Source organism: Amblyomma mixtum, chromosome 3 (assembly GCF_055824585.1).
Source record: "Amblyomma mixtum isolate Tamu chromosome 3, ASM5582458v1, whole genome shotgun sequence".
NCBI classification, from domain to species: Eukaryota; Metazoa; Arthropoda; class Arachnida; order Ixodida; family Ixodidae; genus Amblyomma; species Amblyomma mixtum.
Window position 1 is genome coordinate 127,612,925 of NC_143014.1, and position 27,256 is coordinate 127,640,180.

Genomic DNA, 27,256 nt, shown 5'->3' on the forward strand with positions numbered 1-27,256 from the left:
AGACAGTAATAACCACAAAAGACTCATCATGATTACTAATAGAAAGCGCAAGAACCTCTGCAGCCATAAAAGTGCAAGTTAATTCCTCAACAAACCATGCATCTCTAACAAACACTAAGACGCCGCCACCTCTACCTGAGGAACGACAGAGAGAGAATGACTGAAAACCCTGCAATATAAACCCGAGAGCCTCTGGCTTATTTAAATTTATTTCAGTTAACACCACAACGTCTAAATGCTTTAATAACTGACACAAGTAGACATTTAGCTCGTCCCAGTGCCTTCTAATGCTCCTGATATTTACATGTACGAGGTCAAGTACAGGTTTTGAACATGAAGTCGTGAAGACGCGATCTCTGTGTTCTTTCCATTCAGGAAACGAATCAAACATTTCGCACATATTCATTGCAGTTTGTTGATATCGTCTTCATTCTGTATCTTTATCACAGTAGAACCCTCCACTTTCCTCATGAGCACGTGTCCATTCTTTGCCCAAGCATATTTGTATGATTTTATCTTGGCAGCGTTTTTAGCGAGCCACAGTAGCTTTTTTGTATAGGCAGTTAAGTTCTCATTGATGTAAATGTTCTCATCACTCAGTGTGTAGCGCTTGAGAAGCCAGAGCTCACGGTCACTCATTGACTTGAACTTGACAAGAATTACAGGAACTTTGCCATCTCTGGCCGGCAATCTGTGTACGGCGTCTACACATTCAACAGTTTCTTCCGGGATTTCCAACCTGTTTGCAAGTGACTTCAATTCAGATACCAGATCCTCCTTGTCTGCTTTCTTAATTCCATGTATCTCAATGTTCTGCCTACGAGAATAAGCTTCGAGATTGTTCACTGTGTTTCTAAGTTCATTTATTACAATAGAGTTCTCTGCTAAACTCTCAGCCTGTTCAACGCAATGCTTTTTTAGTTCAGCTACCTGAGTGTTCTGCGCGGCCAGCGACGTCTTAATTTCCTCGTAGTTTGGCGAAAGCAGGTCCATCGCAGTTTCGACGCTCTCAATGATTTTGCCCTGCTTGTCAATTTTTTCTATTACAGAATCATTCTTTGCAGATTGATGGTGAATAGTTTTGTCAATTTGGTCCACACGCAAACTAATTTCAGACAGTTTATCGCTAAGCGCACGGATAGCGCGCAACAGTTCTGTCCTAGTCGGTTCACCCTTTTTTACGCTACTGTCTGAATCAGAATCATGTAAATCTGTTGACTTCAGGGTCAGGCAAGTTGAGCACACCCACTTAGACCTATCAAGTGTCTTCAAGGCCTTCTTATACACGCCAGAACATTTGCCAATGTGAAGCCAGCAGCTACATTCGGTGCAATTTAAGCAATTGTCAAGCAGCACAAGTTTAGAGCACACAAAGCATTTATCATCGGTATTAGGCGCAGCCATTGAAGCACAAAGCAAGGAAACAACCGGTGAGATTGCAGTCCGACGAAGTGGTCAAAAGTTACATCGCTATCTAGCTAGAGGAAAACTCTTACCTAGAACGATAATGCGTGCGTCAGTACTTGAGCCCACACTCCGTCTGACTGCCTAATTAATTACACTGGTACTCAAATTGTTTCGTGGTTATAGTTGACCACGTTCACGTATTAAGCCCTTCCTGATTATGTAAAACGGGCGTCCACAGCTGAAATTCTCATCGAGAATCGGCGTCTTCTGTGAGGCGTTCAGCTTCTTTCTTCACCTTTTCGCGTGGCTTGATTTGGATTTCCAAGCCTTGGATTGCTTTGAGAACCACCTCAATGGATAGCTGCAGCTGATCCATTCGAAGCTTGGAGGTTATGGTGTAACGCCGCATGATGTGCGTTAGCAGGATCTTTTCTTCCAAGTTGGCAAACCTTTGTCCTGACGAGAAAGACGAGTTACGCTTGCCTGAGGACGCAATAAGCGGCACATCTTTTTCCTGAAATCTCAGTGCCCCAAAATCTTCACCTGCGCTACTTCAATTCAGTCGTCATCAGAGGTGTACTCAGTATGAAATAACGTTTTCACTAGAACGAATAAAAAGCTGTCAAGAAACTTCAGAAGAGACATCTCAGATCGCAATTATGATAGTGGACTCTCGTTCAGCTGAACTTTCTTAATTCGAGCTTCCTATAATTCGAGCCGGTGTTTCGGGCCAGGTAACGTCAAAGTTTTTAAAACGACTCGCATGGTTTGAAGTATGCCTAAAGAAAGAATTTTTTAGTTCTCTTTAGGTTCGAAATGATAAAAGTCGGCTGTGTTTTTCTTCCTGATACGATGTGAAAAATATTAAAAGCTAAGACAGTGCTTCCATGTTATTCAGTCTGACAAGCCAGCTAACTTTTGCCAGTATGGTAAATTTTGTTTCTAACATTTTCTTTTTGATACTTACCAATGCAGTTCCTGACACCACCGGAAAATGGGATGTACAGAAAAGGGTTTTTTTCTTTGGTGTCGAGAAATCGATCGGGTATGAAGGAGTCGGGCTTTTCAAAATACTTAGGATGCCTCTGGATGAAATAGATGGCTGCAACTGCGATGGTTCCCTTGGGCACAGTGTACTCTCCTGTATAGAACCAAGGAACGGTGAGTTTAGAATACTGAACTTAAAAGCTAATTTCTTTGTGTGTGGTGCCCTTGTTCTATAAATGCATCATCTTTCACTCTGTATGCAATACTAGTACACGTATAAACAAACACAAGATAAAACAAAAGTCTACAGACAGGAATAAAACGGAGTGTATATGCATAAGCACACCAAAAAGACAGATTTAAAGCATGGCGTGAAATACCGGTGATGGGCAGCGGCAGCAGCCGCACCGCCAGCCCAGGGCGCGAGGTCGTTGCGTTGATTGTCGGAGCTCGGACTGCCATCTTTGCTTGCCCTCCTCGGGCTGTTTTCCCTGGCAATCAACCCTGTACTATCGGGGCCAAAAGTTTGCGGGACGCGAGTTCTTGGAGAAACGTTTAATGTAGCTTTACCTCACTACCCAGTCGCCTGATACTGTAGGAAGGTATTAAAGGCCTAAATGCTCCTTCCTCTGGAAACGATGTCTGGCGACAAGGTAGCGAGGTGGAGCGACAATATACGTTTTTCGAAAACTTGCGTCCCGCAAACATTTGTCCCCTATAGTACATCCCGTTACAACTTTGTGGAGCTGTGTTGGGTACAGTTTTTCGCCTACGTCCTATAGCTTTGCAGGAGAACCAAGGCGTCCACAAGGACCACCGACGCAAGCTAGTCGCCTGCCCCTTCGCCCAAGCCCACCGTTTTCCCTGGCGCTCTGCGACAGCGGAACCCAGCCATGGTTAGCGGGTCCGATGACGACGACGTGGAGGATTAGCTTGCCTCTTACGATGGGACGACGCCATGGGACGGTGGGACGATGCCATGACGCTAAAGAACTTGGTGTTTTACCCGTCATACATGGCCAGCCTATGGTACAAACTCCATGAAGCGCACTTCACCACCTGTTCAGCCTTTAAACGCAGCTTTTACAATACTTTAGTACGCCCTGCTGTGCGCAAGTTGCGAGCCGAATAGCGCCTGTGAGTAAGAGGCCAGTTGCAGGGTGAATTGCAGTTACATCGAGGATGTAATCAACCTCTGTACACGTATGGGCTCGTCTGTGTCCGAGGCGGACCGGATCAAGCACGTTTTGAAAGGCATAGGACCTGAGGCCACCTTCGATCCTGGCCGCGGAAGTCGCATTTCGATGGAGGCAAAATGCTAGAGGTCCGTGTACTGTGTCATGTCAGTGCACGTTAAAAAAACCGAGGTGGTCGAAACTTCCAAAGCCCTTCGCTACGGCGTCTCTCATAGCCTGAGTCGCTTTGGGACGTTAAACCGCCATAAACGAAACCAAACGAAACCAAGCCAACCGCCCAATTCCCCCTTTCCCACCATATTCCCTCTGTGCTATAGGTGCCAATAGCTTTTCAAGTAGCCCATTTTGGTGCAATCAAGTAGTTCGCAAAAATAGCCTGACAAGCGCTAGGAATAAGAGTAGTCTGAGTTCGGACAGTGTACGCAACGATTTCACGCAGAGCGTTAGCGCTGCGGCCGCAGCCGCTGCCCATCTTACTCTTTACAATAAAGTTATTCAATAAGCAAATTGCATATTATGCAACTGAAGCCATGCGGAACCACTGAATTAGAAAGAGTGAGGTGTTATTGTAGTTTGATATCGGAGTACATCGAAATTTATTCACCACGCATGCAATATGTATTTATTCAGTGATTTATTCGTATAACAACAGCACCCATGCGGGCATTGTATAGAGTGCAAAAAAAGATGCAATATGAAGCCACGGATAACAATAAAAGTCAGCTTCAAATTACTTACCAGGAAATAGAGATGGATACAATTGTTTTCCATTATATTTGCATATTTAAATCCTACACTAACACGGCAGCTATGAATCACGCGTGGCAGAAATTTCAATCAAAGGCCAAACGTATTCAGACAGAACACTTCACAGATCTGAGAAAAATGCCTGTTCTTGAGATACGGATATTCTGAAATGGCGATAAGAACATCTTTTCCTCGTATTTTGTGCAGTGGCCACCACAGATGTTTACCAATATCGCGAGGTCTTTTCAAAAGTCAGTCACCAAACCCAAAGCAAGCAGCACATGCCTCTATGTGTTCAAGTTTCAAGTGCAGGCGCTTCTGAATGAAAGGAATATGCAGCTATTGGTTCTATTACTTAGCCCAAATGAAAAGGCAGAGGTGACGACAAATTTGGGAGTTATTTTTTTAAACTAGCAGAAAAAAATTCCGCAACACACACAAACAAAAGATAGTGCAAAACACCAGCAATGAAACGCAATGAAAAACGTACCGACGAGGCCTTTCTTGTTTTTCTTTATGTTTGCCATATTATGAGAAAAACACTCTATGATGTTAACGGATGTTAACATTAAGCAACACATTCAACGGGTGACCTATTAGGGGCTATTCTTCAAATATGAAAGGAAATGTGCACGTTCCCCTGAAACTAAAAGTTCTCCCTTACTTTTATCCCTCTGATAGCGGTCGCGCTGAGCTTTATGTCCTCTCATTTGGCGCGGTCATGTACGGCGCCGACATTCGTGCACCTGGTATTTTGACCATTACGATCCATTGTGGCCAAATCAAATTGTCCTGCATAAATTCTCTTCCATGGTGGTAGACACTTGCTCGGTGGTAGAATAGATATAATCGCTAGGGTGGACGATAAAAGAAAACAGGTAGAATTGAAGTGTTTGTATTGTGAATTAAGTCACGAAGGCTTCGCAAGTTTAGCCTTAAAATGATCTGGGGTTTTTGCCTCCTCTCTAACTTCGTACATGCGGTTATGCGTGTGCTTGCCGCTGGCTCAGCCACACTGATGTCCAATTTTCATCCTCTCAAATTTTTTGATGCCACCTCGTCGGGCTTTTAACTCCCTCATGGCTTATCACTTCATTGTTGCGGTGCTTGGAAGATCAAGAGAAAAGTGGCAAAAGTTACACGTCAGCGCTTTCCCGAACTATCTGAAAATGAAATTACTAACAGGCACACCACTTTGAGCTCGCAATAAATAACCGGCTTGCTGAGGCACGTACTACTTTCTGATTCTTGTTCCTGAAGTTGTATTTCACAGATTTTTTTTGTTCATTTTTTTTCCCGTACGCCACTCGAAACAAGCGTCTGTGTGGTAGGGGCAGAAATATAGCATGCAGTATGTCAGGCGTAACCATATTTGCAAAGGCAGGGCCGGCCAATAACAAGAATTAAATGAATTATTCCTTAAAAACTGCTCCAGAACAAGGCAACTGATGCAACGTGTGCTGACTGCACTGAGGTATTAAGTGACATTGCTTAACGCGTGCATAAAAAAGGAGTGGCCAAGTGGCCGCTCGCCTCATTACTTCGTGTACCCTTTCGCACTTTGAACTGAGTAGGTAACCCAGGGGCAAAAAGAAGATACCTGCCGTTGTACCACTAAAGCACTAAAGATGAAACTCAGTGCGCTGACTGGCACTGATCCGTCAATGTCTCTAATCACCTTTTTGCCTTGTGCAATAAGAACAGACGTCTTTCTTACCAACTTTCATGTCCTCGTCCACGTTGCGAGCAATTAGAGGAATAGGAGGATAAAGCCGCATGGTTTCCTGGAAAAGCCCAGAAAAATTGTAGCATGTGACATTCATTTGGATGAAGTTATATTTCGAGAATAAGCAGTGCGCCTTCTAATCGCAAAAAAACTAAATAGCATGGACTCTGTGCCCCTGCAAGGGTGGTTTTTACGCTGTGAGCGAAGCACTGCAATAAGAAGGAGCGAGCAAATAACGTCCGCAATTCTGTCTTTTCAAAACGTACGTACCTTGAACACGCACTCCATGTATTTCAGCTGTTTCAGGTCTTCTATGGTGACATCTCTCTCCTTGTCGTCTCCAAAAATGCTGTCGATTTCTTCGAGCACCTTCGCCTGTACCTCGGGGTGGTTGCCCAGCAAGAAAAGAGTATATGAAATAGAGATGGCTGTGGTCTCGAAACCCTGTAATAAAGCAAACGTAAGCAGTGGTCTTCAATGGTTTTACAGCGAAAGCACTAATTTGGAAGTTCAGAGCCTAGCAAAATCGTCTAGTGTATGTCGGAGTAGCGTGGCCTAGCGCGAGTGCTCTGGTACTGCCCTAAAATCGTCGACTTCTACGCAGCACAAATCCGTGCTTTTGCGCTATTTGAAAGTAGTAAAAAACACTCTCTCTGAATATTTTGTTCATAAAAGATGATGGTGTTTTTTAAAAGACCTGATATTCTATCCCACGTGAGCAGACTACCTTAGGAAGGATATTTAGAATATTTTGAGACCACCGGTGGTATGGTACATGGTATTCGGTGTTTAACGCCCCAAAGCAACATGGGCTTTAACGGACGGCGTAGTGGAAGGCTCCAGGAATAATATCGACCATCAGATGTTCTTTAACCTGCTGTTACATAGCACAGTACGCGGGCGCCTTGCATTTCGCCTCGACCGAAGCGTTGCCGCCCGCGTCCTCGGGCTGAACCACTGAGCCACCGCAATGGGGCAATATTTCCAGTGATTACCAAAGATTTGTATTTCTCTTTATCTTATATCTATTCGCTAAAATTTCCGGATTGGACTGTAAAACTTTCCTTTCTGGACTTTACAATTTGTTATGGTCTGATAAACAGTGAATCAAAGTAGAAGGATGTCGCAACGTGGAAGTAAAATTCAATGTTTCGAAGCAGAACCGCAAAGCGTTGAGTTGGGCAAATTGGTGAAGATTTATATGGTAAAACAGCACTAAAGCTTTTCGAATGACTGCCTTCTGAAGTGCGTGTAAATGCGCATGACAGAAGTGAATGACGAGGTGACCTTCACAAAATGTGGACTGACGGTTTAAAGTGTCCTGTAACTGCCGCGGATCTTCTTACATTCCAACTCTTTAGGATGGAAAGGCAAGCTGTATTTATAGTGAGCAGAAACGTGCATCGGGTCCAGCGTCGTCCTGGTCCTAAGTGAAATTTTTCTAATATATGTTGACAAGGGCCTTGTAAGCAAGCAACTTCTCAAGGCTATACCTTAAGATCTAAGAAGAGCAGAAAATTGGGCAATTTATTTATAATTCATGGTTCAAAAAGCGCACAAAAAGACAAACGGATGAAGAAAGAACGCAAATGGTTTTGTTGCCTATTTATGCGTGTTCCTGTCTCGAATGAAGTTTCAATTGCGAGTTAGCGTCTGTCCTTGTGCTGTTTCTTCGTCCTTTTGTCTTTTTTCACGGTTTTCCGGCCATGCACCCTAATATCTTCAGGTATATTAGTGGCTACCTGGTCATAACGGCATGCGGGTGATTTTGCGGCCTGCATGAGTGACATTGTAAAGGTCTTCAGGGAGTGTGGTTCAGGGTTTCGGTTCATCTTCGAGGCACCAATAGTCGAAGAACTGCAATATTTGGATAGCGACTATGTTTCAACCATGTCATGCTGGAAGTACAACCCGCGATAGACGAAGGCACTTCTCATTTCCCACTCAAGCCATTCAGAATTAGTGAGAAACTTCGTTGCTAGTTCCTGCCTGCAAAATGCATCCACCAGATCTTGCTTCTATGGTCTTGGCAACGGTTTTCAGTCGCAATTTCAGTCGCACTGTTCGTGCCCTAATTAGCCGCGATTCCTTACCATTTCCATCGCTTCGTTAAGAGCTACTGTAGAAACATTATTGTAGTTTTCTGCATATTGTTTTTAGACCCAACCTTCTGTTTTCCTGTATAGGTCTTTGATAATACTTTGCAACTCATCCCCTGGGTTATATAGCAAGGCAATGCCATCAGCGAATCGCAAACTACTAAGGTAATCCCAATTAACTATGCCCCAGCTGTTCCCAATACAGGCCTCTGAATACCTCCTGTAAACAGGCGGTGAATAGCATTGGAGAAATTGTCTGCTTGCCTGACACCCTTCCTTATTTTAATTTTATTGCTGACTTTACGGAGGACTATTGTGGCAGTGCAGCCGCTAAAAATATCTTCGGATATTTTTACATAAGGCTCATATGCACCATGATTCCGCAATGTCTGCATGACTTCTGAGGTTTGGAGTGAGTCAAATGTTTTTTAATAATCTAAGCTGTCCTCTAGGGCACTCCATTTTAGGAAAGGGTTTTCTACTCAAGCCCCGGGGTGAATTTCTACCATTAAAAATATGGAATATTTATGGTTGACAACGAAACAAATACCCCCTTCAAAACATGCGATGTTCTAGCAATTACGAGGATTTGAACCGACGATTCAACGTCCTCATTTTGTTAACCTCAAGACATCTGGTGCCGTATTTAAAGGACTACTCCCATATTGTCTTAAGCAGGAAGCTCCACGTACGTTTTGGTCGATGTGTCCTGTTATAAATTCATATCCTGTGCTTCATGGATTGGCGCCGAATGCACGCTTTTATTGCATGATAGTATGCGGTCGGCTTGAAAAAATAAATGCGTTCGCCGAAAATTTATTCGACCACAGCCTCTGAAAACGCACAGCTGGTATATACTCTGCCTCTCTCTGCCCTTAAAGAGCAGAATGTATGCACTCCAGGCGCTCCGTATAGCGTCGTCGGCTGAAAGGGGACCGACTACGTTGGTGGGAAACCGAGAACAGAGAGAGATACACAGGAAGATGGAAGGCAGGGATGTTAACCATAAGGGTGTTTGGTTGGCTACCCTGCACTGAGGAAGAGAAGAGATACGATGGGACTGATAAGAGAAAGAGAGAAAGGGCGAGGAGCACAATCCCAACTGGACAAGGCTGCGGAAGGAAAACCCTTGTGCGGTGGTAGCGAATTTTTGGCTGTACAGAATGCGAAACTACCTGTTAAACCAAGGAATCTTGAAAAAGCAGCGCTGGCATACGAGGGACAAAGGAGAGACGACACACACAGGGCGCTGAACTAAAGTTGTTAGTTCAGCGCCCTGTGTGTGTTGTCTTTCCTTTGTCCCTCGTCTGCCAGCGCTGATTTTTCAGGATGTAAAACCAACTTGCCCAGCAACACACCCTGCTCAAACCAAGGAATGCTGGGAAAGTCGCTGCGCGTAACTCAGTGCATACAATAGGCGGCAGCAGCTTCAGCCACGTATACTACAGATCTACGGTCCAGACATTCGTTTTGTGAAGTAATACGTGAACAGTTTCAAAATTACCCCATTTGAATTCTTGTCATTCGTTTTTAAACGTATATGATTTTTGAAGGACGTATCGAAGATGCGAGAGTGCCACAGTAGATGAAGATGCCTCTTCACATGAGGTTGTACAACAGTTTCGACAGTTTATTTTTGGTTGAGTTCCTGTGAATAGAGGAAATGTGCAGTACATGCGTTTCGTGCAGTCTCTAAGACGATCCCGTGCGATCACTTATCACTGTAATCCGTAAGGCGTCGCGCAGAGACACTGCAATAGCTAACAACCGTAGCTGTGTGAAGGTCTGTCTGAAGGGGAAATCCCGTAGATGTACCACGTCATTATCTCAAATTGTCGCGTTCTTTTGGAGATAAAAAGAATATTAAGTAGGTGTACCAGGGCCTCAAAGTACATGTTGGCTGTGGAATAGCCGCAAGCCAGAATTGGCCATTTGTGGTCGCGTTATGCAGACACATATGGAGAGAGTACTTAAGGATGTATGGGCGCGGATGCAGCAGAACAATATCACCTTGACTTTCTCGCCTTTGGAGATGCCAAATAGGGCGCAAAAATATATTTTTTAATAATTAGCCTATTTTTATCTGTCCTTCTACATGAACTTGAGGAAGAAGACTGCCACTTACACCGAAAAAAATTGCTGTGACCTCATTCATGACTTCTTCTTCCGTTAGGGTGCCATCCACCATGTGCATGTGAAGCAGAATGTCTAGAAAAGACTTCTTTGAGTCGACACCCACTTTTCCTACCTTATACTCCGCCTTCCTTTGTTTGACAATCTGAAAATGCCAGAGGAATACAGGACAGTAAAAAAACGAAGAAGGAACCAGAATTAGACTTCATGTCCACCCTTCTTTAATTCCTCGAACTTTAGATTTTCTGTCACTATCTTGATTTTTTTCAAATTATTATACTGTGAGGCGCATTGTCAGGCATATATAGAAAAAATAAATTAGGCAGAAACAGGATTCAGTAGGAGTGTAATGCTAATTAGTGATGATACAGCACACATTACTTACAGTGGAGTTGTACTCGTGGATAAACTTGATATTTTTCCTGAAGTCCTTTGATTCCTGAGTCATGCTGTAAATAATGTCTGGCCAATGGAGGAGATTGAACATCCTTGCTAGTACACTGGCCCCAATCCTGTTAAACAAAGAGGGCACAAACGTGAGTTCTGTGATAACCACAGTGGTATCTCTATTCTTTCCTCATACTTATCGCTTATTTCAAGCAGGCGTCTTCTTTGCACCTCATCTTCGTCAGTTTGTACCCCGAATGCTGTCTCTAGAAAAAATAAACAAGATTCCATACCGTAAAGCCTTTAAGCAGCGTCTTCGTTTTTCGCGTCTTTGAGAGGGGCATTAAAAACGCGCTTTCGTATCCGATATTTTGGATGTCTAATCGAGTCCATTGTACGGGAAAGTTTATCGCAAACTAATCTCCCCGCCATTTCGCTCTTTCTTCGAGGCAAAGATATAGCAATGTCTGTGCGACGCCCCGTTCCTCGACCTCCATTTACAGGCACATTTGGCGCAGGTAAACAAAAATGGTGCATTCCACACATACCACCTCTCCGGCAGACGTGTTCCTCGCGGCATCAGGCTAACTTGCGGAACATTATCAAGAAGCAGGAGGTGAACGCGGTAGCTTTCCTTGTGCCATTCTAGGATGCCAGCTCAAAAACGACGGCGGCAACACATTGTCCCTGAAAAATCCCTCGCACGGGCAGCAATCGCCATAACAACACGGTGGTCTTTTGCCTTGATCTCGGTTGTGCGCGCCAAAAATCTCAAAATTCTCAAAAAACCGCAGACGTTTATTAGCCCGCTTGTATGTCTGGGAAATGTCGAATTTCGTCAAAAAATTACAAGGAAGACCACGACGTCATGGGCTAGTAAACATAGCTCTTTAACGGATATTCTACGTTCACAAGAAGCGATTTATTTTTTAATCTTAATTTAACTGCTCTAGCATAGCAAAAATAGTTTCCACGTCAAATGGAGTCACAGCGTGATGTGTCATAAGCAAAAACACGCGCATGCAGATGTTATCTGAAAGCAACGTTTCCATTCGGGCAGGAACCACCAGGGATACGTGGGTGGGGGGCCTGCACTCGTCAGGACGGCACGTCTGTCGTGAAATTTCAGGCGCCCTTCACTACGGCGTCCCTCATTACCTGAGTCACTTTGGGATGATAAACCCTATAAACCAAACCATATTCCAGACCAACGAACCAACCAACCAACCAACCAACCAACCAACCAACCAACCAACCAACCAACCAACCAACCAACCAACCAACCAACCAACCAACCGACCGACCGACCGACCGACCGACCGACCGACCGACCGACCGACCGACCGACCGACCGACCGACCGACCGACCGACCGACCGACCGACCGACCGACCGACCGACCGACCGACCGACCGACCGACCGACCGACCGACCGACCGACCGACCGACCGACCGACCGACCGACCGACCGACCGACCGACCGACCGACCGACCGACCGACCGACCGACCGACCGACCGACCGACCGACCGACCGACCGACCGACCGACCGACCGACCGACCGACCGACCGACCGACCGACCGACCGACCGACCGACCGACCGACCGACCGACCGACCGACCGACCGACCGACCGACCGACCGACCGACCGACCGACCGACCGACCGACCGACCGACCGACCGACCGACCGACCGACCGACCGACCGACCGACCGACCGACCGACCGACCGACCGACCGACCGACCGACCGACCGACCGACCGACCGACCGACCGACCGACCGACCGACCGACCGACCGACCGACCGACCGACCGACCGACCGACCGACCGACCGACCGACCGACCGACCGACCGACCGACCGACCGACCGACCGACCGACCGACCGACCGACCGACCGACCGACCGACCGACCGACCGACCGACCGACCGACCGACCGACCGACCGACCGACCGACCGACCGACCGACCGACCGACCGACCGACCGACCGACCGACCGACCGACCGACCGACCGACCGACCGACCGACCGACCGACCGACCGACCGACCGACCGACCGACCGACCGACCGACCGACCGACCGACCGACCGACCGACCGACCGACCGACCGACCGACCGACCGACCGACCGACCGACCGACCGACCGACCGACCGACCGACCGACCGACCGACCGACCGACCGACCATACATACATACATACATACATACATACATACATACATACATACATACATACATACATACATACATACGTACATACATACGTACGTACGTACGTACGTACGTACGTACATACATACATACATACATAGATACATACATACATACATACATACATACATACATACATACATACATACATAGATACATACATACATACATACATACATACATACATACATACATACATACATACATACATACATACATACATACATACATACATACTATCCTCCGCGGTGGCTCAGTGGTTATGGTGCTAGGCTGCTGACCCGAAAGACGCGGGTTCGATCCGGGACGCGGCGGTCAAATTCCTTTGGAGGATAAATTGTAGACGCCCGTGTACTGTGTGATGTCAGCGCACGTTAAAGAACACCTGGTGGTCGAAATTTCCGGAGCCCTCCACTACGGCGTCTCTCACAGCCTTAGTCGCTTTGGGACGTTAAACCCCATAAATCAACCAACCAACCAACATACATACATACATATGTCCTACGCTGCGTTAGCGTCTGCCTTGTGTATAATGATAACTTCGAAAGTGCCTGTGCAAGTCACCCATTTTGTTTCATTTAGTTTACCTTCAATGTAGAGAGTAAGTTAGAGAAGGGAGGGGCTAAGCCAATAGATGTAGACAAGTAAACACGTTTTACATAGATGTACACATGTTTTGCATAGATGTATAACAGCAGTTAAAACTACGAAGGAAAAGATTCGAAATTTCTAGTTGGTATTTCAGGATTAAAACACACAGATACTGTGATACAAAATACAAAGCTCGTGACGCAAGCAGATATCAAGACAACAAGTAGTCGGACAGGTGTTCAAAATTTTGTTATAAAGATTTTGAGGATGACGCTGACGAAACTGCTGAACACAGAATAATATGTACGCGGTGGCAAAAATAATTGTAAGTACATGACAAAATCGGATTTTCAAGGGCACTTCGAAACATAACCGGAATTATTTTATTTCTTAGTGAGGTAGATAAGCTGTTCCATTACTACCTAGTTTTAGGAAAGAATTAGTTGGCGCCCTTAACAGGGTTAAAATGTGGTAGGCTGACTTTCGGATATTGATCAATACTGGAAGAGATCTACGGTGCTCGCCTGGCCCACAATGCTTGTAAGATGCAGTTATAGTAATGAATTTTGTGCAAGAGAGAAACGCGGGAATGTTTTAAGGTTTAATACGCTTTTCATGTATGTTACTCTTCGTGTCCGCTTGAAGTTGTTTGAAATTAAACGGAGTGAGCGAATTGGTACAACCTACAGAATATCTTCTAATCTGTTGAGCATACAAGTGAAGGGAAAAGAGGTGCTCGTTTTGACATGCATACATGACTGAAGCCAACAGCCACGGAAACCAGGGAGCATAGGGGATGTCTTTTTTGAATGTGTTGTTTTTCATCAATTAGGAATTGATAAAAGCAGACAGGAAAACAACCACATGTCGCCGGTAGTATGACAGGGATTTCAAATTGACGAAGCATACTCAATGATCATGCTCACTGTCATGCGGTGCATCATTGCGCTATATTTTTTTAAGTTCGCTGTACTAAGGTTACCCAGCGACATGCATTAATCACTGCGATGTGATGTTTCCCCCTTGAGCACGTTTCAGTTTTTGCGTTTTTGCTTCTTTACCTTGTTTTTTTTTTCGAGGCAGAAATAAAATGTTAAGGTGAATCAACCTTCCCGGCAAATAAATGGAGAAGTATACATATCTACAGTATCGAGTAAAACTGATTAGCACGTCGAAAAATGTAGCGCTCGAAACACAAGACAAAACGAAGACGTTAGCACAAGTGACCGACGACCGGCTGGGCGGGTGAAAAAAAAGAAGAAAAATCGAATCCTTTGCAGGCGTTTACTTTCTGCTGGTACTCATGCAAGAATGAGGAATCGGGAAGCTCGGCCACTGTCGCGTTTGGCGTTTTCGTGAACAATAGTGTGCGAGGCTTAGCTAAGATTAAGCCTAGTCAGATGCGAAGCATATTGATGGCTAGGCTTGGTAATACATGGCTTTCCTTGGTTGACGTTCATCGCGCTCTTCATCGGTCTCTGTGGCACGCTGAAGCTTTCGCTTCTCGTTCAAATCAGCCCTGCTTCTAGGCTGCATCCCAACACCTGGCCGCCTCGTAAGTGCCCGGAGAGCGGGGCAAGCTCAGCTTTATAGCGCTGCTGTAGCGTCACGTGGTCAGCTGCAGCGCCTCTGATGTGGAGCCTCCACCGCCGCGGCCGACCGCGCGAGCCGGCAGCCCAATTCTCCTCTGGTGTCACAGTCACAGCGTGATGTGTCATAAGCAAAAACACGGGCATGCAGCTGTTATCTGAAAGCAACGTTTCCATTCGGGCAGGAACCACCAGGGATACGTGGGGGGGCTGCACTCGTCAGGACGGCACGTCTGTCTTGAAATTTCAGGCGCCCTTCACTACGGCGTCCCTCATTACCTGAGTCACTTTGGGATGATAAACCCCATAAACCAAACCATATGCCAGAATATCTCGAAAGTTTGCCTATTCTGGGCGGCCAGTCTTAAAATAGATGTCAATGTCTTAGCAAAAAAAAAATATTTCGTTTTGGTGAGAACTATTTTCAGAGTTTTTTGTATCTTCAAAACACACACTTTATGCTTTGATTCATCGCCAAGATTACAAAAAAAAAGAAATGGGATAACCGAGAAATTGGCCCTGGGTCGCAGATGTGGACATGCCGAGCTTACGCTTCCTTCCTTGTAATTACCCTTTAGATTGTCAAATTAGATTTCGATTAATTTTGTAGGAAAAATATTCTAATACTGCAAATAGAAAATACTCTAAGACGGCCTTCCGTTAAGTCGTTTGCCGGGGAAAACATGCATGATCACGTTACACTAAGTATAGTTGAATGTAAAGGAGATTAGCACAGGTAAGGATCAATCACTGATGTGAAGTAACTTACTGTTATGCGAAGAATATTACTAGAGCTACACTACAGCCCGTCGAGCGCGGCGGTGGAGCTACCATTGACCTGCGTCATGTTGCCACGTGACACCACGTGACAACATGACGTCACAGCAGAGGAGAGATGGGCTGCCGGCTCCTGCGGTCGGCCGCGGCGGTGGAGGCTCCACACCAGAGGCGCGGCGGCTGACCACGTGAGAACATGACGTCACAGCAGAGGACAGATGGGTTGCCGGCTCGCGCGGTCGGCCGCGGCGGTGGAGGCTCCACATCAGAGGCGCTGCAGCTGACCACGTGACGCTACAGCAGCGGTATAAAGCTGAGCTTGCCTCGCTCTCCGGGCACTTACGAGGCGGCCAGGTGTTGGGATGCCGCCTAGAAGCAGGGCTGATTTGAACGAGAAGCGAAAGCTTCAGCGTGCCACAGAGACCGATGAAGAGCGGGCTGAACGTCAACCAAGGAAAGCTATGTATTACCAAGCCTAGCCATCAATATGCTTCGCATCTGACTAGGCTTAACCTTAGCTAAGCCTCACTCACTGTTGTTCACGAAAACGCCAAACGCGACAGTGACCGAGCTTACCGATTCCTCATTCTTGCATGAGTACCAGCAGAAAGTAAACGCCTGCAAAGGATTCGATTGTTCTTCTTTTTTTTTTCCCGCCCAGCCGGTCGTCGGTCACTTGTGCTCACGTCTTCGTTTTGTCTTGTGTTTCGAGCGCTACATTTTTCGTCGTGCTAATCAGTTTTACTCGATACTGTAGATATGTATACTTCCGCATTTCTTTCCCGGGAAGGTTGATTCACCTTAACATTTTATTTCTGCCTCGAGAAAAAAAACAAGGTAAAGAAGCAAAAACGCAAAAACTGAAACGTGCTCAATGGGGAAACATCACATCGCAGTGATTAATGCATGTCGCTGGGTAACTTTAGTACAGCGAACTTAAAAAAAAAATAGCGCAATGATGCACCGCATGGCAGTGAGCATGATCATTGAGTATGCTTCATCAATTTGAAATCCCTGTCATACTACCGGCGACATGTGGTTGTTTTCCCTTCTGCTTTTATCAATTCCTAATTGATGAAAAACAACACATTCAAAAAAGACATCCCCTATGCTCCCTGGTTTCCGTGGCTGTTGGCTTCAGTCATGTATGCATGTCAAAACGAGCACCTCTTTTCCCTTCACTTGCATGCTCAACAGATTAGAAGATATTCTGTAGATTGTACCAATTCGCTCACTCCGTTTAATTTCAAACAACTTCAAGCGGACACGAAGAGTAACATACATGAAAAGCGTATTAAACCTTAAAACATTCCCGCGTTTCTCTCTTGCACAAAATCCATTACTATAACTGCATCTTACAAGCATTGTGGGCCAGGCGAGCACCGTAGATCTCTTCCAGTATTGATCAATATCCGAAAGTCAGCCTACCACATTTTAACCCTGTTAAGGGCGCCAACTAATTCTTTCCTAAAACTAGGTAGTAATGGAACAGCTTATCTACCTCATTAAGAAATATAATAATTCAGGTTATGTTTCGAAGTGCCCTTGAAAATCCGATTTTGTCATGTACTTACAATTATTTTTGCCACCGCGTACATATTATTCTGTGTTCAGCAGTTTCGTCAGCGTCATCCTAAAAATCTTTATAAAAAATTTTGAACACCTGTCCGACTACTTGTTGTCTTGATATCTGCTTGCGTCACGTACTTTCTATTTTGTATCTCAGTATCTGTGTGTTTTAATCCTGAAATACCAACTAGAAATTTCGAATCTTTTCCTTCGTAGTTTTAACTGCTATTATACATCTATGCAAAACATGTGTACATCTATGTAAAACATGTTTACTTGTTTACATCTATTGGCTTAGCCTCTCCCTTCTCTAACTTACTCTCTACCTTGAAGGTAAACCAAATGAAACAAAACGGGTGACTTGCACAGGCACTTTCGAAGTTATCATTATACACAAGGCAGACGCTAACGCAGCGTAGGACATATGTATGTATGTATGTATGTATGTATGTATGTATGTATGTATGTATGTATGTATGTATGTATGTATGTATGTATGTATGTATGTATGTATGTATGTATGTATGTATGTATGTATGTATGTATGTATGTATGTATGTATGTATGTATGTATGTTGGTTGGTTTATGGGGTTTAACGTCCCAAAGCGACTAAGGTTGTGAGAGACGCCGTAGTGGAGGGCTCTGGAAATTTCGACCACCTGGGGTTCTTTAACGTGCGCTGGCATCGCACAGTACACGGGCCTCTATAATTTCTCCTCCAAAGAAATTCGACCTCCGCGGCCGGGATCGAACCCGCGTCTTTCGTGTCAGCAGCCTAGCACCATAACCACTGAGCCACCGCGGCGGCTAGTATGTATGTATGAATGTATGTATGTATGTATGTATGTATGTATGTATGTATGTATGTATGTATGTATGTATGTATGTATGTATGTATGTATGTATGTATGTATGTATGTATGTATGTATGTATGTATGTATGTATGGTTGGTTGGTTGGTTGGTTGGTTTTTGGTTGGTTTATGGGGTTTAACGTCCCAAAGCCACTAAGGCTATGAGAGACGCCGTAGTGGAGGGCTCCGGAAATTTCGACCACCTGGGGTTCTTTAACGTGCACTGACATCGCACAGTACACGGGCCTCTAGAATTTCTCCCCCAAAGAAATTCAACCGCCGCGGCCGGGATCGAACCCGCGTCTTTCGCGTCAGCAGCCGAGCACCATAACCACTGAGCCACCGCGGCGGCGTATGTATGTATGTATGTATGTATGTATGTATGTATGTATGTATGTATGTATGTATGTATGTATGTATGTATGTATGTATGTATGTATGTATGTATGTATGTATGTATGTATGTATGTATGTATGTATGTATGTATGTACGCGCGTGTGTATGTATGTACGTACGTACGCACGTGTGTATGTATGTACGTGTGTACATACGTATGAATGTACGTACGTATGAATGTACATACGTACGTGTGTATGTATGCATGTATGTATCGATGTATGTATGCACGTGCGTAAGTACGTATGTATGTATGTATGTAGAAACACAGCACTAGAGCAATACCCGTTGGCGTTGAGAACATTGCTTCAGAAACGCGGCAATTGAGCATAGGCAGCCGGTGTACATTAGGTGAATTGGCATTGACAATGAAGAAGTTTAAGACGCGCATAAACTGGCTCCCTGTGTCAGTGGAAACCTCAATCGAACTTTCAAGAAGGTGGCGGTGGTGGCCGCCTGCGAAAAACTGTGCTTTCACACAATATTTCGTGTTTTCCAGTTTTAAACCTCCAGTATTTTTTTAATGGCTTGCCACATGGTCAAGTATACATTTCTCACACCTAGTTGGATGAAGTCGGCCAGCTGAGAAGCATGCAGTGGAACAGAGTAGCCCGAAACACGAAAAAGAATAAGAACTGACAACCATTTTGGCTGGTTTGGTTGGTTTATTTGGGTTTAACGTCTCAAAGTGACTCAGGCTATGAGGGATGCCGTAGTGAAGAGCTCCAGAAATTCCGACTATCTTGGGTTCTTTAATGTGCAGTGACATCGCACAGTACACGGGCGTCTAGAATTCCGCCTCCATTGAAATTCAGCCACCGCAGCCGGGATCGAACCCGTGTCTTTCGGGCCAGCAGCCGAGCGCCGTAACCACTAAGCCACCGCGGCGGGGTACCATTTCGGCATTGAGTAGCTTAGCCACAACGTTGTTTGGGGATGGTGTTGTGAGCGTGGTTTAAGCGTAACGATCACAGTGAGACGAAAACATTTTGTGCATGGTGACTCTTACCAAAAAGAATGATGAACGCTGAGAGACGCACGATGGGCAGCACGTCAAAAAAGCCCGTTCTCACGTTTTCTAGTTTGCACACCATTTCTCGGGCTCTTCGGTTCATTATCGGTGCATAGTCGGACAGCGTTCGAAAATGAAAGGCTGGCGTCAGCAACTTCCGGCGGCTTCGCCACTCACTTTTATCCCTGCAGTTATAGAAACGTCACTGTCATTACCTTTAGACCACGTAAACAAGGGCAATGTTCGCGAATTTCACAGACGAACCGCGCCAGGAAGAGAATCATGCTGCTTGCTTCCCTATACTCATGGTTGGGTGAGACTTTGTTTTCTAAAAAAGATCATTTTTCAGATTTTGTATCCTGCTGATAGAACATATCTTACATTATCAAAAAGTATATTTCATTTCGAGTTTCACGGCTGCAGAAATGCTTTTTGATCTTTTATTTTTGTGGTCAGGTGGAGCTGAAAGCTGGAAGTTTTCAGAGGTTTTACTGGGAGTTTTTCACCACACTCTGTTTCCAATTGTTAGGTTAGGCAACCTCCTGACACAGCATTTCTTTAGCTTTCAGAAAATACATTACACTTAGCTCTTCGCGAGTTCAAAAGTATTTTTTTCATCCTTTTTTGTTGCTACCTCGAGCGCAAAGGTGCGAGTTTTCGAATGTTGTAACGGTATTTTTCTCTAAATATAAGCTTCGGAGGTTTATGTACCTTTTCTCCAGAACTATAAGGCGTAAGGAAACAAAATTTCCTCACATTTTAACCAATTACTTTTTCATAGCTGGCACCAGAAGGAAAAGGCTAGGTTCATTTCTTTTTCTTCCCTATGCTATGTGCCTACGGAATAGATTAGTAATCAAAAGCTTCATAACGCCGCCACAACTATAAATTCCACATGGCCGAAAAAAAGACAACTTTTTGCTGGCCTTCATTGACGCTAAATGTGTGATACGACGTGACAGGCGTTTAAGAAACGTGTCTTAAAGGATGAATCTGTGAGCCTGTCTGGTTATAATTTTTTTTTTACATGCCAAAAGTGGATGGCGCAGTTCTGCATATGCCATCGGCAATTACCAAAAATTGCGAAACTTGGCAGGTAAAGAATGGTAATTTAGGAAATGTGGCTCATAGGACAGGGCAATAAACCGTCATTGGCGTGATATATAGGCCACCCCACTTTGGAAATCAGCCATTTTTGAATAAACTAGAAGAAACTTTGTATATCCTCACAAACAATAAGAAAACACAGTGAATGTTTGTGGAGCTTCAAAACCAAAGCTGCTATTAGCTCAAATAACGAATATCTAAATATTTTGTCATGTTACGGTTTATAAAACCACATAACAAGTACGAGAGTTATGCCACCATCATCTACTACGATAGATCACATTTCAAACTTAGAAGTTATCTTTCTGAAAGAAGGAGCGATAAAAGAAAACGTCACAAATCACCTTCCGACCTCTATAATTGTTCATGGTACACCTAGGGTCCTATCCAAGGATAGGGCCCTTGGGAATTCTTCAAGGTGGAGGAGAGTAATTACTCAGCCAAGATATTAAAGAGCCAATGAGTAATTACTCTCTAATTACAAATATTCTCAACATTGGGGGATTTCCCTAAGCATTTGACCAACACTGTTCCGACTTTGAATTATCAATAAATTCTCTCTCGCCCTACCGTAACCTTGCCATCCTGATTAGCTCAATTGATAGAGAGACTGTTCCGGTGAAGCGGTGGTTCCGGGTTCGAACCCCGGACCGGTACAAATTTTTCTTTGCCTGAGAAGTTTCTCAGAAAGCTGCACAGCTTTTCTTTGTAGCCATGTGGCGGCGCTTGGGTGGATACCAATGAGTAATTACTCTCTTATTAGAAATCTTCACCTTCGGTGATTCTCCTAACATTTGACTAAAATTGTACTTGAGTATAAAAAGTAACAGGCAAAAATAAAGAGTACTAGAGAAAATTCTGATCTAGTTTTTCTCGCTAATGCAAGGTGCATCTATTTAAAAGTGTCGCCAGAAAATTTTAAAGCCATAGATTTCATTACAACTGCCCTAGAGCCAACTTTCGAAAACGATTTTCGAACTCTGAACCAGCGGCGGGTCTCAATCAGGCGGGTAAGTGAAAGATAAAAAAAAATGGTGTAAAGCCACAACGTGGCATGAAGCCTCCTTGGGGTTACGCATGCAGAAGTTAGAAAGGAAATGCAATAGCGATAAAATGTTCATTTCATTACTTTGCCATGGGCGCTGTGTACCCTACATTAGCACGTTCCGAGAAACAGTAACGCTCCGGGCGCACTTGCCCACACCGGAGCGTTTCGGCGTCGAAACATTAGTTGAGGCCTCTGCTCGAGAGAGCTTTTCACTAAGCGTAGTGGCGTTGACAGTAGTTGATTGCTTGCCTTCAAAAAGCGTTATTGATCCTGGCAGGCACTGATAAATGCTGCTGCCTGCTCAGCAGAAAGCTGTCCGTACACTGTACGCAAGGTTGCTGGAGCTCGACGCTAGGAGAACAGAATGTCTCATGTGGATTCAATGGATTCAGGTAGCCAGTTATTTGCCTACGTCTATGCATTAAAAAAAAATGTCATTTATATCTAACCTCTGCTTTTTGAAAAAAAAAAAAGTGCGGAAAGCGACAAATAAAATGCTCCGTTTCAGTGACCGAATGGCCGTTTAGAGCAAACACATGAAGAACTGTAGCTTAAAGGCAGTTAGTACTTACATAATTAATATTCCATTTCCTACAAAAGGCTTCAGCATTTCGTACAAAAATGATTTGTTCAAGTTCTGAGGGCTGGTGAGGATCGGCTGCAAGCGATAAAATAAGTCAGCACTCACAACATCATCGTCAATGAGAAAGAAAAGCAAGAAATCGATTTTATTAGCTTGCACTCACTTCTACGGCCTTCGGTGTGATGGCAAAGAAGAATGGTTGTGGACCGCAGTAGGCTGCGGTGACTTCTTGGTCGTATATTGTTTTTACGATTTCTTCGAAATAGTTGAATATTCCTGCATTTGATGCATGGAAATAAAAAGAATGTTAAGCCTATGATTTAGGTTTTAGAGATTTGTGCCAAAGAACGCGCGTACTCCCGTTATTTTTCGATCAGAATGAAAGACACGGCTTGTTGAATGTATAATAACAAAATTATTAACATCAGCGACAGTGGTATGCCTACAGTAAAAAAAGTAAGATCGGTTTTGAAACTGTTCAGATATTGACGTACAGGACAAGAATCAATGAAAAAAATGGCAGTCAGTGGGCAAATACAGGACATTCAAAACAGCTTTCAAACTGAATAACCGGTAAATAGAATACCTGTCTGCAATAACTTGCTCTACCCTATCTTTTTTGGCTGTCCCCTCGCCTCTTTCATTTCATTTCTCCAGTCTACTAGCTACCTCTCTATTTCAGCTGCCCCAGCTCAGGTGCTTCCAAGCGATGACAGATGACGGGGCTACCAAAAATATTTTCCTTCCTTTTAATTATTATTTCAATAAACCACTACTACGACCACTGAAGGAGCGAATTTTACTTTTTTAACACATAATTACTTCAAGCTTTACAGGCAGCGAGCGGATTACTACATCATAAAGTTTTAAAAAAGGAAATTTATAGCTGTGCGTTGAGATAGTGCGTGGAGTTCGAAACTTGCTGAGAACAGGTAGAATTCGCATAAATACACCCTTCGCACACAGGGCGCTTGATTGGAATTGAAAAGAAAACTAGACTGCACGGGACACATTATTCTTGAAGACTGCAGAATTGCTTCAATTCCCTTCCTTATATCTTACGGCTTCATGGTTCCAAATATTGACCTATTTTCGTGTATTGGGGAATGGTAGCTGTGGTTACAGAGATGAATCAATTTTTTAAAACGATCGATATTTCTTCCATGAAAGTGAGTATTTAATTTGCATTTGCTTGAAAGAAACCAACAGCGTGCAGTGTTAAGGGAGGATTGCAGCTCAAAGGAGTGGTATCTTCAATAAAAAAATTACAGATCACTGCTGTAACCCGCATTGGGAGAATGCAAAAGCACTGACGCCTCCTCGGCACTCGTCACCTCTCTTTACCTCCGCTTATCATTTTCGTTTTGTTTGTCACCACCATCATCATCATCATCATTTATTGAACCCTTAAAGATCCCGTCTGGGACATTACATAAGGGTGGGGGGAAGACAGTGGTGTGAAACGCTCATACAAAGGCATGTAAACATAAAAAAGCATAACAAAAAATAACAAGAATAACAAGTTTGACGTGCAATTAGCATCAGGTAATTCAAATAGTACAGAATATATAAGGCAAAGCAGTTGTATATAAAATTAAACATTAAAATGTACGGAAATTAAATAAGTGGGAAAACACTTGTGGGGTGGAGGGGGGGGGGGTCGCAATGGCACAAGCAGTTCAAATTGCAGGCAGAGCATCGCGAGCGAAGTAGCTATAGTTGGTTCAAGTGGTCTGTTATTAGCTCCCTAAATCTGGCGGGATTAGTTTCGATGACAACGGTTTCAGGAAGATTGTTCCATTCTTCTATGGCGATGGGAAGGAAATATTTGTTGAAAGCGTTGGATGAACCCTGCAACCGCTGAATGTCGCCTCTCGCCTCTCTTTGCCTGTGTTTATAAATTTATTTTTGTTTTTTTAATTAATTTAACTACTGAATTCGCTTAATTATCTTATGCTTTAATGAAAGATCCATTTATTTACTCTGATTTTGTCTTCTTTTATCTCAACAAACCATTTTGGTTGCGAAATTTGGCGTCGTGGTTGCTTTCCAGTCCACTTACTATATCCTGGTCGAGCCTATTCAACCATCCAATTGTTTTTACTGATAATTAATTAATTAATCTATGGGAATGAAGCTTATTTGTTTGATTAAGTATCACTGATCAAATACATTTCAGTTCATTTAAAACTTTATTTTCACAATTTTGCCGTCCACGGCTGTTCTGCCGTCCACTCACTATATCGACGTCCGCACTCTTTCGACGCTTTTTCGACGTTTTTGGATCTAATTAATTAGCTAATCATCCTATCAACTTTTTTTTTGCCGGCATCCTTGCACCGCCCTCCATCGATCACAACCATTCGTTTGATGCTACCACACAAGTGCTGCGGTCACGTTTTGCGGACACGCTTTGCTGACAGGTTTTGGTGACACGACCCCTGCGACATAGCCTAGAAATGCTTTCGCATTAAAACCGGCGGAAAAGTTCTTCTGATCCAAAGGTGAGAGGTGTGGCAGTTTTTCTTACTTTCTCGAAAGGCTGTGACAGGTGGGTTTCTTCCAAGTCACCGAATTGAATTTCTGATATTCATGCTGCCATGCTGCCGTACGGCGACGCAGAGCTCCCCCCTGAAGCAGGCCACTTCGTGGAACAAGCAGAGCAGGCCCGTCAGCTGGCCCGCTTGCACATCAAGGACCAGCAATCCGCCGATGCCCGACACTATAACCTTCGGCACAGGGACGTGCACTACGAGCCGGGCGATCACGTGTGGGTGTGGACACCCGTGCGGCGCAAGGGATTGTGCGAAAAGCTTTTAAATAGGTATTTTGGCCCGTACAGAGTCCTGCGCCGCCTGAACAGCGTCAACTATGAAGTTGTCCCCCATGGAACTGTGATCGCCGGCCCTCAGCGTCACCGGCCGGAAATCGTGCATGTAGTGCGCTTAAAGCCGTACTTTGCGCGTGACTGAGCGCTGTGTTCACGCTTCGTTTTGAACCTTTCTTCCCTTACCCCACGTGTGAACTTGACTCTCCCCGCATGTCATCTAACGCGCATTGTATAGTTCACGTCACCCCTATTTTTCTTCTTTTTTTTTTGCTCCTCCTCCTGTCCCTGTACATAACCCATTCCACATCGAGACGATGTTTGCTTTCGCGGGGGAGAATAATGCCACGCGCCTAACGCGCCGCGCGGCCTCCGCGCTGAGTCGAAGACGACGACGAAGCGGCGGTGGGCTCTCGAGGCGCGCTTGTTCTGTTCGGTGTCCTGGAACCTGGCGCTGTAATTAAATAAAGGCTCCCAGTCTTGGGTTCTTCCCGACGCCTATCTCCACGGCCCCTCTGGACGTGACAATATATTTTACATCCGCAATTTCTAAGCTTTATAGTACAGATAGCTTCGTTATTTCCCAGAAAATCTAAAGTAAGGTTTAATTCATTAATTAATTGATTCTTTGTTTATTTAAAGAATTTCTTTCAAAATACGAAATAGTTGCTGGACCCATAGCCATTGACTAGTAAAGGGTGCAGTGATGGCATATGATACAAATTCTAACACAACATAAATTCAAAATATTCCCTCCATCTACACACGCATGCTTCACGTCTACCAATATACTTCACGCCAATGGCGTACGTCCTAAGTCCGAGTAGCTTTTAGAACCGCGCCCTGAACACCTTAACATTACAAAACAGTTATACAGCAAAATTCCATTCGTGCAGGCAGAGTGGCTCACATGAACCCATTTTTCATTCTAGGTGGTCATGCGTCCAGAGCGGCATTCACTGATGATATTTTTCTGAAATTACGGAAGGCGTCCACCTGTGTTGGTTCCGTATGTTTCCACTTCTAGCGTGCTGTCATTATTTTTTCTATTTATTATTTATATACTAGCGAAAGAGATTATTTCTGCCATGATCAAATAGCCATAAAAGCTGAGATGTGTTAAGCTGGTTCACCTCGGCTAACTAATTCCCCAGTTCAAAGTGAGCCAAAGTAACGCAAGCATGCTTCCAAGGCAGTTATCGCAATTGTAGCGAAGTCAGTTAAGCGCATCTGAATTTGCTAGCATACAACCAATGCGGTTACGCGGCTGTGTGCATGAGGCGATCTTTTGTTTTTTTCTATTGTTGCTGTATCGTCACAAAGTACGGAACGAAACCACTAATGAAGGTTTTCAGTTTTAATGTATCTTTTTTCTATCCTATTTGTCACAAAAAAAAAGTGATGAGAAGCGCAGTACAACAAAAAGCAATCATGGCACTTGCAACTTTGTCTGTTTCTGTCAGGGCGTATTTCTTCTCTAAGCGCCCTTTAATGACGGCTTATCTACACACTTGGTAGAAACAAATTGTGCGTTCGCTTCTTTTCGCTTGAAAGCCATCGGCCGGGTTCTCTAACCCTTGAAGCAAAGAAGAGAGTGTAAAATTTCGTACACCAGCGCGGCTTTACAGCGCAGACCGTATATCCTGCGTGGGCATTAACTTCGCCGACTACTACGGGATGTAGAGTCAAGTGCAAGCAGATGCTTCAAGCTGCGATGATATATCGCATATAACTCTGCGCGTTTTCAGGCTTCCTATCATTCCTTACGTGCGGTGATTTTCAGGTTGGGGTCCATTCTGGCGAGGCTCTGCCGCATGTCGATGGCCAAGGAAAACGGCCATCGCTCCTTTGGGTGAGGCAAGGTGCGCAGGTACCAGTAAATGCGGATCCACCTGGCCAAGAACACTACGACCTTTGTCAGGACTGCGGTGGCCAGCGCGAGGAGCAAAAGCGTAGCCGCAGGGCTGGAGCCTGATGTTGAGGCCGCGATCTTCTCGTTGGCTGACAT

At 44.6% G+C, this 27,256-nt stretch overlaps 2 protein-coding genes across 2 annotated transcripts; both read right to left on the bottom strand.

The window, feature by feature from the left end:
• Positions 1–402: 402 nt before the first annotated feature.
• On the bottom strand, positions 403–993 carry LOC149351775 (uncharacterized). The gene has a single exon (XM_089575646.1). The coding sequence runs from the start codon at positions 991–993 to the stop codon at positions 403–405; it is 591 nt and encodes a 196-aa protein (XP_089431772.1).
• A 661-nt stretch (positions 994–1,654) lies between these two features.
• On the bottom strand, positions 1,655–27,256 carry LOC149351776 (cytochrome P450 4V2-like). Its single transcript, XM_089575647.1, has 11 exons — positions 27,016–27,256; positions 22,585–22,697; positions 22,411–22,496; positions 19,681–19,868; positions 10,879–10,948; positions 10,681–10,807; positions 10,288–10,440; positions 6,334–6,507; positions 6,055–6,121; positions 2,375–2,548; positions 1,655–1,863 (listed from the first exon to the last, which is right to left on the bottom strand). Exons 1-11 carry the CDS (start codon positions 27,254–27,256, stop codon positions 1,655–1,657), a joined length of 1,602 nt encoding a protein of 533 aa, XP_089431773.1.

What these genes read in the sequence shown, in the direction of transcription:
- LOC149351775 (XM_089575646.1), bottom strand. Translation starts at nt 993, where the DNA reads ATGGACCTGCTTTCGCCAAACTACGAGGAAATTAAGACGTCGCTGGCC.
- LOC149351776 (XM_089575647.1), bottom strand. Translation starts at nt 27,256, where the DNA reads ATGTCAGCCAACGAGAAGATCGCGGCCTCAACATCAGGCTCCAGCCCT. An exon ending in AGCGTTCATCATTCTTTTTG is followed by an intron (nt 10,949 to 19,680) that starts GTAAGAGTCACC and finishes TATTTTTTCTAG; the next exon opens with AGACAGCATTCGGGGTACAA. An exon ending in TCCACGAGTACAACTCCACT is followed by an intron (nt 10,441 to 10,680) that starts GTAAGTAATGTG and finishes TGGCATTTTCAG; the next exon opens with ATTGTCAAACAAAGGAAGGC.